The 19,213-nt window shown below is 28.1% G+C and overlaps 3 protein-coding genes across 9 annotated transcripts in view; 2 read left to right on the forward strand and 1 right to left on the reverse strand.

The window, feature by feature from the left end:
- The first annotated feature begins 165 nt into the window (after window positions 1-165).
- Window positions 166-4,104, forward strand: LOC106793630 (glutamate receptor ionotropic, delta-2). 2 transcript variants are annotated; one of them, XM_014760737.1, is made up of 9 exons: window positions 166-260; window positions 1,104-1,171; window positions 1,282-1,458; window positions 1,545-1,771; window positions 2,012-2,121; window positions 2,287-2,480; window positions 2,589-2,694; window positions 2,790-2,979; window positions 3,100-4,104. In XM_014760737.1, exons 2-9 carry the CDS (start codon window positions 1,106-1,108, stop codon window positions 3,632-3,634), a joined length of 1,605 nt encoding a protein of 534 aa, XP_014616223.1. In that variant the 5' UTR covers window positions 166-260; window positions 1,104-1,105; the 3' UTR covers window positions 3,635-4,104. The 2 variants fall into 2 exon arrangements, with proteins under 2 accessions (XP_014616223.1, XP_014616222.1); XM_014760736.1 differs by lacking the exon at window positions 166-260 and adding an exon at window positions 494-885.
- Window positions 4,105-4,420: 316 nt separating this feature from the next.
- Window positions 4,421-16,736, reverse strand: LOC106793629 (C-myc promoter-binding protein). 5 transcript variants are annotated; one of them, XM_014760732.1, is made up of 22 exons: window positions 15,793-16,735; window positions 15,505-15,658; window positions 15,213-15,377; window positions 14,768-15,130; window positions 14,083-14,682; window positions 13,292-13,878; window positions 12,965-13,205; window positions 12,602-12,872; window positions 12,405-12,496; window positions 12,026-12,276; window positions 11,774-11,944; window positions 11,577-11,705; window positions 11,247-11,496; window positions 11,001-11,151; window positions 10,630-10,833; window positions 10,221-10,442; window positions 9,808-9,903; window positions 9,390-9,637; window positions 8,960-9,215; window positions 8,482-8,886; window positions 7,124-7,296; window positions 4,421-6,977 (listed from the first exon to the last, which is right to left on the reverse strand). In XM_014760732.1, exons 4-22 carry the CDS (start codon window positions 15,093-15,095, stop codon window positions 6,841-6,843), a joined length of 4,812 nt encoding a protein of 1,603 aa, XP_014616218.1. In that variant the 5' UTR covers window positions 15,096-15,130; window positions 15,213-15,377; window positions 15,505-15,658; window positions 15,793-16,735; the 3' UTR covers window positions 4,421-6,840. The 5 variants fall into 5 exon arrangements, 4 of the variants coding, with proteins under 4 accessions (XP_014616218.1, XP_014616219.1, XP_014616220.1 ...); XM_014760733.1 differs by lacking the exon at window positions 15,505-15,658; XM_014760734.1 differs by lacking the exon at window positions 15,505-15,658 and having other exon boundaries at window positions 16,452-16,729.
- A 626-nt stretch (window positions 16,737-17,362) lies between these two features.
- Window positions 17,363-19,213, forward strand: part of LOC106793639 (aspartate--tRNA ligase, mitochondrial) — a 6,849-nt gene continuing 4,998 nt past the window's right edge. For both annotated transcript variants that reach the window (XR_001382448.1, XM_014760755.1), the window contains exons 1-6: window positions 17,363-17,690; window positions 17,765-18,022; window positions 18,106-18,474; window positions 18,547-18,723; window positions 18,790-18,960; window positions 19,050-19,157. Coding sequence is in view for 1 of the 2 variants with exons in the window: in XM_014760755.1 (XP_014616241.1) it covers window positions 17,598-17,690; window positions 17,765-18,022; window positions 18,106-18,474; window positions 18,547-18,723; window positions 18,790-18,960; window positions 19,050-19,157 (1,176 nt within the window). In the remaining variant the exon portion in view is untranslated. The remainder of the gene's footprint in view (window positions 17,691-17,764; window positions 18,023-18,105; window positions 18,475-18,546; window positions 18,724-18,789; window positions 18,961-19,049; window positions 19,158-19,213) is intronic.

The raw sequence follows: 19,213 nt of genomic DNA on the forward strand, positions 1-19,213 counted from the left end.
TAAATCTGACATCTGTAGGCAGATTATTAAACTACTACTAAATAAATTTAATACAATATACATGTATCCTCTCTTTATAATCGATTATAATATTATTGCAATAAAAATATCATTTGCATTTTTACATAGCACAATATAAAAAGTATATTTTCAATTATCTACGAATTAAAACTTTATTGTATTATTAAAATCAATAGCTTTCTCGTAGTTACTTTGAAGATTCACCAATTTTATAGAAACATTCAAATTGAATAAACGCGGTAAGAGTCTTTTATTTAAAAAACAAAAACGGTGCAATAGAATGTAATTTTTTATACAGAAAATAATCTGTTATTCAGTTTGACTAATCGTTCTTTTCTTCTTCTATTAACAATCTTTTGAAAGGCCGATTACGATTAGATCAATTTTATATTAAAAAAAAAAACAGAAACATTATAATTTAATAAGAAAAATAAATTATACTGAATAATGTAGTATCTTTATTATAAAAGTAAATTCTCGTAGAAGTAAACGTTGATGTTATCTAGTAGAAATGTCCTTGAAAATTCTCGACAGATACATAAAGAGGATCGTCATTTTTAACACATTTACCGTTGCGTGACGTAGGACATACACTCACACTTCTAAACAAAGTGTTACTATGTCCCACGTTTAGGTTTAAATGTATGAAAAGTCGTAAAGATCGATTCTTTTGAGTGCTTGGTAACATCATATCACGTTATGTCTAAACAAAAATTCATTTAGAGCATCAAGTTTAGACGGAACGCATACAGAACAATGTAGTTTCATCGAGTGTCAACATGAATAATTATCATTATTTTTTATTTGCCATAATTATACACATTTCTTTCCACATTGGAAAATCTTCGGAAATAACTGAACAAGGTATTTTTTGTCTATAAATACAAATTAAATATATCTTTGTATAATGTATAGGATGTACGAGTGTATTAAAACGTTAAATAATATTTTCATAACGTTTAAATATTTTTAATTTTAACATTATTATCTACGAATAAAAAAATTCCATTTTTAATTCAAATTTGTACGAACTATTAAAAATAAAAGAAAATAAATCAATTATTATTAATTAACTTTTATAGATATGCTGGATTTTGAAAATAAAGAAAAGGCGGCAATTCCTTCAGTTTTGAAAGTTTCTTCGTGGAACGTAAGTTTTATTAACATGATATTTTTACTCTCTCTTTGACCAAATTATTATGTATTAAAATCGATATAATACTCTCATAAACATATTCAAGATTCTAATTATGCATTCAGGATATGCCGTTTTCCGGAATAATAAAAAAAAATGGCCAGTGGATAGGAACAGGATACGCATTTTATATTCTCGATCTTTTGAGTGATAAATTAAATTTTACCTACACTGTTATACCACCGACGGGACAAATATTCGGAAATAAAAATAGAGGAATTATAAGCATGTTGTATAAAAAGGTAAGAATTTTTATACGTTCTTCGTCATAAAAAAAAAATAATAAAGATTGTTCCTAATTATAAATTTTTCTATTTTCTTTTAACAGGAAGTAGATATGATCGCTGCATTCGTGCCTGTATTAGAAGATCTACGTAAATATTGTTTATTCAGCACGACATTGGACGTTTTTGAATTAACAGCTATGATGAAAAGACCTGAGGAATCTGCAACTGGTTCTGGTCTTCTGGCACCATTTGACAATACCGTTTGGTTTTGTGTTCTTACAGCTGTATTAGTTGTAGGCCCGACAATTTATTTGTTTTCTTTGATTAGGTTTGTAAAGAAATGAAAAAATCAAATTTTTTTAACATTCTATTATTTCATTGAATATGAGCCATAGTTTGCATATATATTGATGAATGTTCTCGTGCGTTGTCTATTTGTACTAAAACATTTTCGATTATTGTCTAATAGTAAAACTTTCGATCGAAATATTTATATTTATATATATATATATATATATATAGGAAAAAATGATTTATTGAAAAATCAATAAAAATAATTTCAATATAGGTTGAAACTTTGGAAAGGTACAGAAGGGGAAAATTACAATTTACCATCTTGCATGTGGTTTGTCTACAGTGCGTTACTTAAACAAGGATCAACGATTATCGCTCAAACAGGTATATTCCATGTATATATATACTATTAATATGATTCATATTGAAAGAACTTAAACTTTACATAATTTGTTTACATGTACCTTATTCTTACGCTCGTATCATATTTCAATATATACATATATATTAATATATCAGTAATATACTTAAATGAAATTATTATTTCAGATTCAACAAGGATGCTCTTCGCTACCTGGTGGATTTTTATATTAATTCTTACTTCATTTTATACCGCTAATTTGACAGCATTCCTTACAAAGCCACAATTTACATTACCAATTAACAATATAAAAGATATAGTGAACAAAGGATACAAATGGGTCACTTTTAAAGGACGCGTGATAGATTATCTCTTATCTCAGGTTTAATATTCTCCAATATTATTAATATTCAGTTTTTAATTGTATCATTTTCGTACTAAAGTACTATTCATAATAGTCGTACACTAACGATCGTTTCATTACTTTCAGCCTTATGTAAATGAATTAACATTGTTAAACCAAACCACATTTCAAGGAGAATATATCACGATGTACAATGAGCCAGCAAGTTACATATTTGATACCGTCGAAAATAGTATGTACATTTTTCCTAATTAATTATAGAGTGAGATTAGAGATGAACACTAAATTGATCAAATATTTTCTCTGTTAATGTTAATTATTATATAGAAAAACTTTATCTCGGAGAACGTCACTATTTTCGAAAGTTATTATTTGAGGATTATATAAATAAAACTCGTGAAGGATTGGAGCACAACAAACGTTGTACTTATGTTATCATGCCTGGAAGTATTCTTTCGAGAAATCGAGCATTTGCTTTCCCTTTAAATTCAACTATCGTGGATGACATAAATATGGTGTAAGATCATCTATTTATTGTTAACATTGCAAAACCTTTCGTAAACCTTACTTCGCGTGAACTCTTTATGATAGTACCAAATACACAAAATGTTTAGAGAAGTTTATTATACTCTTGCAGATTGTCTTCTCTCATAGAATCCGGTTTAATCAAACATAAGAAAACAAGTGATCTTCCGTTGGCTAATGTTTGTCCAGTGGATCTTCAATCAACGGAAAGACAACTTCGAAATACCGATTTATCTTTGACTTACGAAGTTATTGCAGCTGGATATATTATTGCGATGATAGTTTTCATCATAGAATTAATTATTAAGTATATTAATTATTGCAAGAATAAGAAAGACGCGAGGCAATCGTCTAAAATTCAAAAACAAACTATTAAGTACCAAGAAAATTCGGAACAATCTTTATGGGCATCGAGATTACCTTTATACGATACTACTAATAATAATTATTGGAGGGATAATAACTTTAGTTTAGTTAAAAGAAGCCCACCACTATTATATCATTATAATGAAGGGAATACATCTTTCTTGGGTAAACGACATAACATTAACGGACGTAATTATTACGTAGTTGTAGATAGAAGCGGTAGTCAAAGACTAATACCTATTAGGACGCCATCAGCATTTTTGTTTCAATATACTGCATAATATATATGCATGTACATAATATAATTTCTTAATTTTCTAGAGTTAATGAGATAAACGTACAATAATTCCTATTTTTTTCGTTTTCCCTTTTTCCTTTTTCTTTTTTAATGTCGTCTAATGTATTATACAAAAAGTATACGAAGGAATGACGTCAATATAACTCTTCTATGCAATATATATATATATATATACACATTTACGTATGTATATAATTACAAGGCACATGTGTTATTTCGTTATTTCGGCTTTCGAAACTGTTAATGCATATGTGTCTATATATTTGTTGTCTCTATCTGTGGAACATATTGTTTATTATTAAATAAACATGATTTATTCCATATAATAAATTGCACATATATATATATATATTTGATTATCTTCTTTTTTAAAAGATTGAAGTACGAGAGATGATTTTTATATATTAAAAAGAAAATAGTTTAGGAACTCCGGTACTACGCATACTAAATATAATAGTAATACTACTAATATAATAATAGTTAAAAATGTTATGTTTACGCAAATAATATTAATCACAATTAATTCTCTCTTGCACTACACATAAAAAAGAAAAAGAAACGTAGAATTTATACAACTCTCACTTTAATCAGAGATCGTTCTTCAAATCATTTAAGACGCTTATATTTAGTATAATAAATATTGTTAATAACAAACAAGCTTATGATGAAACTTAACATATATATATATTTTTTTATACGAGTTTATTTGCAATCATCTCATTCTGTATACGATTATATCCTTCTCGAGTATTTATTATTATAACTTACGCGCTCGCGCGTGATGCTCAGATTAAATACTGTATCAAAGGTTCTCTACCAAAAATTCATATACATATATTCTTTACAAACAATATTCTCCTCTATATTTTTTGCATTGCTAATTAAATAATGCATTTTAGTACCATTATTGCTTTGTACATACATTAAGGAAAATGAAAGGTCATAGTGCATACTCGTCCTGTTAAATTTAAAGGCGGTATATTATCGAAAATAGTTACATATTGTTTTTTTTATATATGGCTTCATCAACATTTGGTTGATAATAATTCATATAGATACAGGATGGACCGTTTTTATAAAACGTGAAGAATTATTTTATTAAAATAATATGAGAAGTTAAAATTATATCGATGTGAGAAAGTTCATATAAATATATATCTATAAGATACACAATAAAAATAAAAAATAAAAACACAGAGAAAGATAGAAAGATAGATAGAGAGAAAGAGAAATAAAAAGAGAGAAAATTACTAATAACTACATACTTTCTTCACGTCGCAAAATATACTATGCTTTAATCGTGATTAATTTTCCACGGAACGATTACGATCGAATGTTTATTATTTGTTCGTATATACACACACAATATTTTTTTAAATAGTTAATAGTTTAATTGAAAACGAGCCAGTCCTGTATTGCACAATATTGCCAAAGAAATCCATCGTTAATACGCATTCCTATTATGGTGCATATACAAGGCTATACACACGTTCTTCTGTTCATGTTCTTATTTTGTATACATGCAAAGTTTACATAACAAATGATTTCATGTATCGCAAGATCGATCAGTATACATGCGCTTTTATATACAAGTACTTATATGCACATGCAATTGGCAAGCATTCCATTTCATTATAAAATCGGACTGCGCAATAACTTTAATATTCTGCGCGCGATATAGCGCAATTAATAAAAATACTAAATATTACTGTCGAATAAATTTAATTTGTATCAATCGTCAATTGTATTTACAATTAAGACACGCGATTTCTATGCCTCATTTACTAAACGGACGATATTGTTTTTGTAAAATATGTCGAGATATCGACTTTTTATGAATCTACTATATATGTCATTTGTTAATGTGTTTATAAGTATGTATGTTTATACGTGTGAGCGCGCGTGCAATATTACATTTATTTATTTATTTATTTTAATTTTTTATTTATTTATTTATTTGTTTGTTTGTTTGTTCAGTATTCGAGGTAAAATGTACATGGCATAAAAAATTGAAAGCACAAGAGAAAATAGGCAGGAGAAGATATTCTATAAGAGATATTCTATAATAATATTCATTGTTGCGAGTTTCTTTTTTTACCATAAGGAAACACAAAATGCATCGATGCATACGTGCTTTGATAAACATACATGTCATAAGGACAACCTTCATTCATTCATTCATCGTGTGGCAATCCTTTTTTCTGCTATTTTATACAAAATAATCTAAAATTCTAGCTCGTTAATTCTAATCGCTCCGTTAGATCTTTCACGATTTTAAATAGAGCTTATAGATTCAATATCCCCTCACATTATGTAATACCATCGCTCTAAATCCACATATTTGATTCCAAAACTACGTATTTAAGATCATATATGCTATTAACCAGATATTGGCCAAAATTTACATATTGCTAGTTAATAGTATTACCTCCAGAAAGGTGTACGATACATAAAACCAATACTTACATTGTGTTTTTGGTCGTACAAATATATGCTTGTTTTATCTAAGAGTATAGGAAAATATATTACCAGTTCATATAAGTTAAATATTAAATTTCACAAACATCGTGTTTTTCTTTTTCGATGTAAAAGAAAACTATGAATAGCAAACTTTTGTTGTCTAGGTAGTAAAGTTCCACTTTGAACGTCGAAACGCAGTAATTTATATAAAACGGACTAAAATAATAAATTTCGTCAAATATCTGAAACAATACAATTACGTTCTACTTTGCTATTTATAAATTCTTTGATACTTAGCATTTTTCTACATTATACTCTTAGATTTAACGATGCATATGCATAGCTCGATTTTCATTGAATATGATTGAAAAAATAATTTCGTGTAAAAACGGAAATAGCATACGTTATTAGATGCATATGTATAATTTTGAAAAAATCCTAAGTCATTAAATGTGTTGACATGATTACGTTACTTTTGGCCCGCACGCACAACAAATAATAAAAATCATTAAAATAAAACAAACTATCACTTTCGTTAAAATAATGTAACAACATTTGGTTCATTATGATCTTTGTCACAATTGTTGTCACGATATTAGAAATTTTTGCGTGCGTTGTGCATTCATTCTTATAGATTTGATCTAAAGTCTATAATCTATTAAACTTTATCCCAAAATTTGTCACGAGTATTTTGTGGTTAACATAATACCCATTGCGTTCGATTATTTTTTAAACGATTAATTGTTTAAAATAATGTCTACAACATAGTGACATTAGGGACGGAGGGGCATCCTGCTTATGAAGTAGATGTTCTTCATTTTCCGTTAATCGTTCTAAAGCAGAACCGTACTGTTTATCGAAAACTCCTGAAAAATATAATTCAATTAAATGATTATATCAATGTAGTAAAACGAACGTATAAATCTAATATAAGAATTTAAGCAATTGAATATATATAAAACATAAGCTATTTAGACATGCCTAGTCTAATTTTATTTTGAAAAAATTCTACCTTGGTGAATATTTCCTCCACCCACAGCAATAAATGCCAAAAACAAAATATCTCTATAAATAGAAAATGGAGCTTCTTCTTCAGATTGATTTTTACTCCTTTCTAAGGCCACCTTTTTAATAGGTTCTGTCAAGTCATTGCAACGTACGTATGATATTATCGTTTGCATTAATCTGAAAGTGTCAAGTTAATTAAAACTATAAACTATCTTTCTCGATAATCCATTTTACAGCATTGAATAATATTACCTTAAACTACGAGTTACGACTTATTAGACAGAAAATTTCAATTTTGCGAACATAAGAAAAATATTCTAGCATAATTTTATATTCCTTCAAATAAATTGATGCCAAAGAGTTAGTATAGAATCCCAGTTTTGATACATGGACGTCTGCAGGTGTTGAATGCATAAACCAAGCAGATACAGCCTCTCCTGTAATCGCAAAAATTCTAATCTCTTATTAAATATTTTTATATGTAACACACTTTACTGTGCAAATAATTTAGATTTATAACAATATAATTTTTACTTTAACTGAGTTTCAAGGTACATTCCTACAGACGCCCATGCTGCTACAATAACAAGAAATGATGTGCACAAGTTCACGTGCCTATCTGATAATTAATTTTACATAATGTGATATGGATTATATACCAAGAGCATAAATTATGTTTTTCTAAGCAGTACAATTATTGTCATGCATTATTATTTTTTCTCATTTAAGTAGAATTAGTCTAACATACAAAACATCTTGACAGATATCTACAATATGACAAATATATAATATAAAATAAAATATACAAAAAATATATTATTTGATCTGTATGTCACATGTATCACACTTGGAACAATACAACTTAATGCTCTTGTATAAAAACAGTCAAGTTTTCATTAAAACTTTGATACGCTTCTTATATACAACCTAGTGGCAGTTAAAGAACTTATTAATATACATTAAATTGTATAATACTTAGAGAGAGTATTTTTGCATATTTTATGCATGATCAATTTTGTATGTATAATTATTTTAAAATCCCTTAGAAATATCTAATCCCTAAAAATGAGCAATAAATAATATCTGATTAACACTTAATCGCTGTAATAACATTAATAGGCTTTGTTCTATACATAATTATTTGTATTTAAAAATAAATTCTATAATAAAACAGTATTTTAAAACAAACTTAATCAAATAAAAGAAAATTATATTAATCTCAAAAAATGTGTAACTCATATTTCTACTGAAAAATATTACACATATAATATAACGAAAGCTGCCAACTTAATACGTTTACATTCAATATATAATTTTAGAAGCCATGCTAATATCGTATACAAAAATTATAGCAATTCTTACGTTCGATCTTCTGTAGTATTCAGTTTCCACTGTAGATACATCGGTAATCGACCCATATGAATTCTCTCGTTATCCCACATTGTTCTTATACTCACATAATTAGAGTTGCTTTGTAATTGTTTGTTTGCATCATTATGCAACCAAAGATCAGAGAGATGGCTTGTTAAATTAATTCTTTCAAAATACCATATTAGATTCCAATATACTATTGGATGTTCTTCTATAAATATATGTCGGGTTAAACATACATCACCTTCCTGACTTAATACACTCTCTAATTCTTTTCTTAAAACCAATGGATTTAGATATGGTATCGTAATTGGTTCCAGTTGCTCGCTCGGTTTATCCGAAAGTTCAATTAAAGCACCCATCAAAGGATCACTGCTCTTTTCATTCGTTTTACATCTTAATAAACAAAAATACACATATGCTTAATATTTTATAATAACTATGTTATGATATATTTATTTTTATATACCTGTAATCTAATATAGTAACTGTAAGAAGAGGGACGGTGGCCTTGTCACAATACTGACAAACGGTATTTAAGTTAGAATCTTCTGGTTGCCATCCTGCCATTATTTCTTCGTCATAAAGTATTGCAGCACAATGATGGCATCTGCTAGCACTTGAAAGGACAAATTCAATAGCAGCACGTTCTTCTAACTCTCTAGAGCCTTTGGGATATAAACATTCCCCAAGTTCATAAAGATATACATCTAAAGTCCCATCACCTATTTAAAACAAAACATCATTCACATTGTAAGAATAAAAACAAGTATTACATCTCCTTAGTCAGTCATAATATTTGCAACAATAGAACACATGTACATTTGTTATTGTATATGCAATTATCTCTGTTATTTCTTCTGACTAAGAAGATGTCAGATGTCGATTATATAACGCACCAGACAATCTGGCGGATACTTCATTTCGATCTTGCAAGGATCCATCAGTACAAGAATCTAATGATTCGTGTGATATTCCACATCCTAATTTTTGATCGCGTTCTTTAAGTTTAACGGGAGTACTAGTTGCAGATATAGCTTCTTTTATTTCGTCAAACTTTTTAGCAACGCTGGTTGCAGCTGATTTCAAACTGTTCAAGCCACCCAATATTATTTCATTGGATCTTTTTCCAGTCAAGCCTGATGGACTAGAAAAATATATAGAATTATTGATAATAAAAGAGATATGAGAATTATTATTACAAACACTGTCTGGATGTACAGTCTTTTCCTATTAAAATGAAATAGTGCATAACTAAATAAAAAATTATACTTAAGCAATTTCTGTTTCTTTAAAATGAGCATTGATATCACATACCTGATATAACTGGATAGACTAAGAGATTCGATGAGTTGATTTGATGATATTAATTCCTTATTTTTAGTAAATGCTAACCCACTGGCTGAGTATCGTCTACATTAATAAATGATACAAGAACTCAAAACAAACATGCAAAATAATAATGAAAAGAAAATCAAATTAAATTTAGAATGAAAAGACTGAATGAGAAACTACGTTACCTGATAAATTAAATATATACAAAAATATTAATTATTTATAAGATAGTACAAGCATTCTCTTATTTACTTTGTTTCATATTTATTTTTTATTTATAAATTTTACTTTGTTTTCATTTTCATTATATATTAACCTTTTTTTTTTTTTTTACAAATCTATGTTCAATGTATATTAGAAAATACTTGTATCTTAGATATAATTTTCTGCCTTACCCAAAACTAAGTTTTAAACTGGATCCTAGGCTAGATAAACTAGATGTCACGCTGTCCTTTTGCGACCAAAGACTGCTTATTTCCAGTCTCTCTTTTTCTCTCTCCTCACCTGGTGGTGCTACTGAATGAGGCATCGTTTCGCTCCTTTGTAAATTACCACTTACTGTTGTACTACTTTCATCTACTGTTTGATGAAATGTTGCACTCCGTGGTAAATTATTACTGAAAATAATTTGCAAGTCTCACAAATAAAAAAGAAAAATGCGATAAGCACTAATATGTAAATAAAGCAATTAATAAAGTATATCTCGTGTGAACTATAATTATATTTTATATTTAAAATGAATATTTTCTTTATATAGCAGTGATCATGCCACATTAGTTTTAGATAATATGATATTTGGTATACCTTCTAAATAAGAGTGGTCCACCTGGTCTTTCTTCAACAGTATTATTCAAAACTGTTAAAGTACTAGTTGAGCAATTGGAGTCATTTTCCTCAGAAGGTGATACAACTGGCGTTTCATCATTAATTAGAGCCCCCAATGGATCATTTTCAGTAACAGGTGTTCGTACAGGACTCTTCAATGGCGATTCGGTACTGCGTACTATTCTATACCAGCACCGTAACATAGTATCATCAATGCAAGCTTTTTAGAAGTATAATACGCAGATAGCAGTTATTTTTATACATGCATATTTCGTGCATAACATAAACGATACATAATCATCCTGTTGGATACATCCAAAACTAATGATAATTATTATTCTGTATAATACCTTGGATTACTAAAAGAACGATTTAATTTCTCTGATTGCACCATATTCGGCAACGCTTGATCTTTTACGATACTGTTTTGTCTAAGAAGCTTAGTTTTCAATTCATATGATCCAAATCCTGGTAAATCAGGCACAGAACTACCTTTTGTTGCTGTAAAACAAAAAACCAAAGAATTTAATATTAAATAATATTCATTTCCTTACATTTTTTTAAATATATATTTTTATAAATAATAAATGACTTACAGTCACTATGAGCAGCTTCTGTATCTTGAGAATGACTACTATCAAGGCTAGATCTGGAAAGAGCGTGTTCCATTTCCTCGGTTATTCCATCAGTATTTAAATAATCAACATTGGAATTATGTCTTCTTCTAGCACCTTTCCTACCAGCTTTTTTAAACAAAGCTGCCCCAACAATAACATTTCGTAATTTATTCCACATTAACTGACTTGAATTTGTCATATCAGAAGGCCATGTTGCTTCAAGGACAGCCTACAATAATAAAAAAAAATAGTATATTAATATAATATATATATAATATATTATAATGTATAATTGAAAAGATCACAAACTTTGTTATAAAATCCATATGTTAGGGCATTTGGCTGTACACCGCTACGTTTCATGTGAAATAATAACTTAACAGCTAATACTGGTTGTCCATATACTCCACAAAGTTGCATCATAGCTCTGTAACAAACCTATAACCAAATGCAATGTTTATTTGTCCTTTATATTAAATATATACATTCATATTATTATATAATACCTCTTCCATAGGATCAAGATGTAATTTTTGCATACGAACTAATAATTCATATGCTTGATGCAAAATTGCAGCTGGTTGACTGGAAGCCTGTAACATTGCTGGTAAATGTAAAAACCAAAGACTATAACATGTCCCAAGTAAACATCTAGCCCATCTATCAGGCATCGCTGCCTGTAAATAAAATAAATAATATCAAAAAATATTTAAAGAATTTAATCAATAATTTGCATATAATTGTTAATGATCATTTACCTGTTTCCGCGCCATTTTCTGAGCTACTTTTATTTCATGTTTAGTCCTACGTGCCATAGGACTTCCAGGTACAATTCCAAAAGCATTTAAAGCTGGATTCCTTAAATTAAAATTTTTTTCAGGCCTCATTAATTCAGAATTTAATTTAAACGTTCTATATATAAAAGGTCCTTGATTTGGTCCTGCCTCAGGAGGAGGTATGAATACTGTACGTTCGCTATGTTGAGATTCATCCAATTCCAAGAGTGTAACTACAAATTTTAAAAATAAAATAAAGTTTTTCATTTTATATATTTATGATAATGATTAAATAAATGTTTATTAATATATAAATATTATAGGAATATAAAAAATTATAAAGTAACACAAATTTTTCTACCATTCTCTTCCTCCACACGTTCAGTACATTCATCAAAAAAAGCTAGGCCAGCCATATCCATATCAGATACAAAACTTCTTTCTTCTATGAATCTAAGAGTAATTATTGAAAAATTAATATCAAAAACAAAAATATATTAAATACGAAAACAAAAATATCTAGTAAAAATAGTACATTGACTTTTACATATTAATTACCTTATGAACATTTGAGTTCTAACAAGCATACTATAAAATTTTGCATGAGCCTTATCACGACTTCTTAAAAATTCTTGCATATTAAATAAACTTGTTGGATCTGTTGATCCTACAGTAGGAGCCTTTGTAATTGGTAATAAGAAAGATCGATAGCCTTTTAAAATAGTAGCAGTGAATTTTAAGAAAGCGTCTTGTATTTCAAGTTCCAATGCTTGTTCTTTTTGTTTTTGTTGAAATTCTTTATCTACACTAAAATCACCATGTTCTTGATCTGAAATGTCAAATATGTATAAAAATAGTTATAATCACTTATAAATTATTTCACAAGTTAACCACTTAGAAATGTATACAATTTATGATTACCTTTTTGAGAAGAATATATCTTTCCAAGAGAAGTTAATTTTGAATAGAGATGTTCTAAACAATTTCTAAGCTGTCTAGCTGCCTTCTTAGGGAGTAATTTTACATTCAAATATTTCTTGTCATCGCAAATGGCTATATTATTTGTATCAAGATTGACACAATTAACATCAGATGGTGGATCATATAAATCGAAAAACCTGGAGTCAACACCAATCAAAAATGGTAGAGGTGCGTGCAAGACCTGTAATTTACATATTAAAATTTCAAATTAAATTAGAGTAATGTATAGTAAATCATTTTTGGAGTTTAATTTATAATAAAATATACCTCGGCTAAACCTAATGGACAGAGTGGTATATACGGGCATTGCCATTTGAATGGAAACAAAATCATTGCAATAGCTTCACTCACTGAAGTTAGCACATCAGGCCGTAATGAATGAACCAATATTTTTTGCTCTGTTAATATTAGGAGCAATATCAATAAGCAATTATCAGGACCCAAATTGATTAATAATTGCCTAAAACTGGCACCAGATCTAGGCAAAACTAAATCTTCTGGTTGAGTCAAGATTAGCCTATCTTTGCTGCTAAGTTGCACAAGAATTCTAGATCTTTGTGGACTTGGGAAAGGTATATCACACAAAAAATAAGAAATATACTTTTCTATAGAAACATTCTGAGGTTTTCCATTGACCATGCTATGCAGAAAGACTAGAAATTTTTCAAATGTATCAAAAAATGGCCAATGCGATAATATACATATTGACTTGCTGATATTTAATGACTGACTGCTAGGATCTGTAAATTGTAATTTTGCCCATTGGGATATATTAAGCTTCTTAAGTATTCCGTATTTTCTGAACATTTTTGCTTTTGATTGATGAAATTCCTCCGTTAATTCAATACTATCAGCTGAAATGCACATTAAACAGTTACATTTAAAATAACTAAAAATGTTTTTCTAATAAAAAAAAATAAAAAATGAAAAAAATAAATAAAAGAATGCATTTTATATATTAGTTGTTATCAGCATATATTGTACTACTTTTATTTCATGCAAACATGCTTAATTAATAGAAAAACTTAACAAATTTATAAGTACCAAAAATCACATACTATTATTTTTTGTATTTTCCTCTATATCTTCCATATCCAAATTTCCTTTACAGCTTAGAGCATCTGGTGGCAATGTAAACTCTTCATAAAACGTTATAGCCGAGCCATATATTTTCTGTGCAGCATCCGAGACTGTTAAGACAAATGTTGAAAATAATGACTTAGGCTTGCAAGCCATTTTTGGCCAACATTCTATGGTTGCTCCCATAGGTAAACAAAACATGGCAACTGAATTTGGAAAAACGAAGCTGTTATAATCAGTTGTAGGATACTTATAAAGTATTGCTGGTTTGAACGATATAAGATTAGCACGATTCATGGATTTCTTATAGCATAAGAATACATCACTGCCCAACATTCCCTTATTTAAATTCTTATTAATAACACAGAATGCATGTGGAGGAGTTTCCCCTTTGTTTTTCAAAATAACACATATATCAGTAACAACAAGAGAATTGCAAGGCATTTTTTGACTTGCTCGTCTATATGTTACAAAAATTTTTGAAGTTGAATTGTTCACGTTCGCTATGTGTCCTTTGGGAGTTTCTAATACTATTTGTGCATCCTGCATTATACGTTCTTTCCCATCATATATTACACCTTTAAAAATCACATATGTCACATCATACTTGATATAATTTTAATAATTTCTGTGGTCATTAATAATTTAAAATTAAAAAATTACCAATATCAACTAAAGGTGGTTTATCACGACCTCTCCTATAGCATAAATAACATTCATTTGTTCGTAAGCTGCCATGATTTAAATCAGCTGGGATGCCGGACACGGTATATTCTAACAATGTATAACCTTCAGGACAATGTTCGCCCAAAGCTGGAAAAATGACAGCGAGATCTGTGATAGGTGGTTGCATATGTATATCTTTCAAATGCGTTCCTTCTTGACACCAATCTTCTAATTCATCATTAACTTCATTCTCTCCTATAATGTCGTCGTTATGACCAGGTAGGCCAGCGACAACAAAATAATCTGCTACTCTCCTTTCATCCATTGCAAACTTTCTTCAATAATTAATATTTTATATATCTAAAAGATAACATATTAATTATTTATATCTATATATTTATCTGTATATAATAGATTATCGATAAAAAAATTACTAATATACATTTATACAAGTTTTGAAGATCAATCATTGATCTTATATCCTTTTAATCATAGTCATTCCAATGTCTTTTCAAGCGACAAAATCATTTTTATTAGATGCTTCTTATTGTTCTTATTATTTTTATCTCATACAATATATTTTTCATTAAAACGGTTTGAGTACTATCTGTAACAATGTAATAATTACAACCAAGTATCAATAATGCGATTTACATTATACAAATTCCTATTTCCTATATATTTTGTGACAAAAATAAAACTTCATTTAAATTTATTTTTATCTAATCACTTACTTCCTTTTTATTATTAAAATCGCAGTTGATCACTAAACTTTAAAATACTACATTTATAATATCTACGTTTCAATAAAACTTTTTTCTTGTTATTCTTTTTGTTAATACAACACTATTACACGCACTATCTATTTTGTGTTGAATTGTTGATTATCTTTATATTTTATTTGTAAATCACAATTTAATCACGATCATAAGTAAAACAAAGAGCACATATTATTCTTTAAAAGAAGAAGGTAATAAAAATTCCTTGATGAAATCGCATTACGTTTTAATCAATAAACTTACGAAAACTATAAACGTAGAAAATTTACGACTGCTGCAACAACTTTTTCCACTAATCGTGATAAGATTATCGAAAAACGTAAAGATAAATAAGAAATTAAAAATCGATCTATCTCTCCTCGTGTTTACATTCACAATTAAAAAAGACTTAGATTCGAAACGTGCTTTTAAAATAAAAGTCAGGTTAGACGTTAGATACAACAGTCTCGAGAGAGAATATCGTCGTGGTTAAACACTGTTGCTATCAAACAATCTATACGCGCATCGAAGTACACCTTCAAGTTTTTCCCTTTCTTTTTTGTTTTTTTTTCTTTTAGACGATAATATACACTTGAAAAAATTCAGAGAATCATAAAGTAAAGAAGTAGGTTTTAAAAATAAAGAAAACTTTGTCTCTCGAATGGCTATACATTCTGATCGGCAAAATGGCTGTGTATGTTGATCTAAATTGACATTACTACGACGGAGCGAATTTTTTTTTTCTTTTATTACTCTGGCAAGATTTCTTCGAGATAAAAAGATGACACGTATTTGTAACACGTTTGACGTCTTTAATACGTAATTAAGCCATTTGAGATTGCATATACTGTGTGGTTATTGTTCCTTTTTTATTCTTTTCTTTTTCTATCTTTTTTGTTCGTTTGCATTAATTTCGAACTTACTGCGACAAAAAAGATCCAGTTAATGTTATACAGTTGAAAAATGATTATATCGAAACTTCGTTAATATACATCAATTGTTATTGTTAAATGTACTCATTCGTATATATCATTAAATAATTTATTATTTAGCATCATTTTATTTCGCATCGTCAATGAAATCATATGTATTTAGAGAGTAAATCGGTTAAATGTTTCACGTCGATAATATTTGATTTGTACACATAAGATTATACAGCTTTTACCCAATAAAATTAGTTCTTAATCTAAAGTAACTGTCTTTAAAAGGAAAGTTTCGAGAAATCGCACTAGAATCAACTAGAATCGAAAGTTTAAATGAATGTATCGAATAAATAGGAACATTTTAACATTTATAATCTTATTATAATATGGCATAATAATTAAAAAAATTAAATATTATATTTCTTTTATATTTAATAAGATATTCAATTTAAAAAAAAAAAATCTTTTTTAGTTTTTAGTTTTTAAATTGATAGAATTAATTTTATATTACAAGTCGATAATAACAATAACAATACCAATATCTTTAACTATGAATTGATTGGTTATACTTTACGCGGTAAATTTAAAATTACGACTTTAAGAAATAATGGAAATTTGAACTTTTTCGAAAAATAGTATAAAATTTTAAATTCGTTATTATTGACGATTAAATATTCCATTATCAAAGAATATTATTATTAATTAATATATAAGTCTCAAAGGGAATTATAGACGGTTAATAAATCTTATGAACAATTTATTTTGAACTAGTTGTACGTTTCGTCCCTTACTGGGGACTTCATCAGCAACTTGATCATTTACAGTTCACTTGTCCATAGATATAAATCTTTTTTACAGAGTTATACATTTCAATAAAATTTAACATATTACAATACAATTTGATCCTAAAACACCTTATCTTATCACACGTAATCAAATACTATATATATACTTTGCAGATAATTTTATTGTTAAAGATTAAATCTCACTTGTACAGAAACTTGCATCATTAATAAAATAATAATCATAAATCTATATTATTATAAATTGTAACATAGAAATTGAATAAACTTGATAATTGATCAATGAATTAAAAACAATTTAAACATTTATTTGCAATTATTACAGTATTCTATTTTATTAAACATGTTTGCCAGTGAGAGGTTAGTTTCTCGGTTAAACTTACGTATTGTATCAAGACATCTTTCTCCTGTATTAGATATATTTAAAAATGCACATGTAAGTTTTATATCTAATATTAACATTTTCATTTCCATTGATATATAGCATAAAACCTTTGATCTTATTTTTAGTCTGTTTCGATGAAATATTTTGTACCAACTGTTGTAAGATTTACTCATGATTTAGTTGTTCAACAAGTATCTCCTTTAAACCGATCAAATTTACCAGTAAACAAGTATTGTTTGAGATCACATACTTGTGGTGAGTTAACTAGCAAAAATGTTGGAACTATGGTACAGCTTAGCGGTTGGATTGAGTTTCGGAGAATGAACAAGTTTATAATTTTAAGAGATGCATATGGTTCTACACAACTTTTCATATCTGATAATGTATGTTGTTTTCTTTTTTAACATTTTGCTTTTATATAATCCAATATATAAGTAATCAATGAAATAATTAATATATTTTTTAGAGAACAGATTTAATGGAGATCATAAAAGATCTACCATATGAAAGCGTTATATGTGCTATTGGTATGGTAAATATGAGACCTGAAGGACAAGTAAACCAAAAAATGAAGACCGGTGATATAGAAATACAACTTGATTCTATAAAAGTTTTAAATAAAGCAGTAGCACATCTTCCATTTTCTATTAGATCATTTAATAAGGCAAAGGAAGTAACTCAAATGAAATACAGATATCTTGCTTTAAGGTATCCTGAAATACAAAAGAATTTAAGAATACGTTCTAAACTTTTAATGAAGATGAGAGAATACTTAATCAATGAGTGTGACTTCGTAGATGTAGAAACACCAACACTTTTTAAAAATACACCTGGAGTATGTACTTATAAACTATGTGTCAAATTAATAATAACTTAACGTATCTGGAATATATTTTATTTAATACAGGGTGCACAAGAATTTATAGTTCCAACAAAACATCCAGGAAAATTTTATTCCCTTGTGCAAAGCCCACAGCAATTCAAACAATTACTTATGGTGGGTGGAATAGATAGGTATTTTCAAATTGCTCGATGTTACAGGGATGAAGGTGCAAGACATGATAGACAACCAGAATTTACACAGGTGGGTGATTAAATACCTATTCATTAAAAAAGCATTATTAAAATGTATAATGAAGTTATTATATAGCTTGATATTGAAATGTCATTTGCTGATCAAGAGGGAATAATAGATTTAATCGAAAATCTACTAAAATATAGTTTGCCAGAAACTATAACTACACCTTTCAAACGCATGACCTATGAGGATGCAATGAAGTTGTATGGTACAGATCAACCAGACTTGAGAATACCTTATGAAGTAAGAAAATTATACCTGAAAACACACGTACGTGCATAAACTTTATGTTCATTATTGCCTACTAAATGTGCATTATACCATGTTGACAGATTCAGTATCTTACAAAACTTGTTAATATAACTACATTGGAGGAAGATATGAAATTAACAAATAGCAAAGATTGCGAAATCTGTGCTTTAGTTTTTCCTAATAAACATGTAAGTTATTATATTATTCTATATATATATAATATTAAAATATATAATATATGTTC

Source organism: Polistes canadensis, unplaced genomic scaffold, assembly GCF_001313835.1.
Source record: "Polistes canadensis isolate GaletaPanama2010 unplaced genomic scaffold, ASM131383v1 scaffold_16, whole genome shotgun sequence".
NCBI classification, from domain to species: Eukaryota; Metazoa; Arthropoda; class Insecta; order Hymenoptera; family Vespidae; genus Polistes; species Polistes canadensis.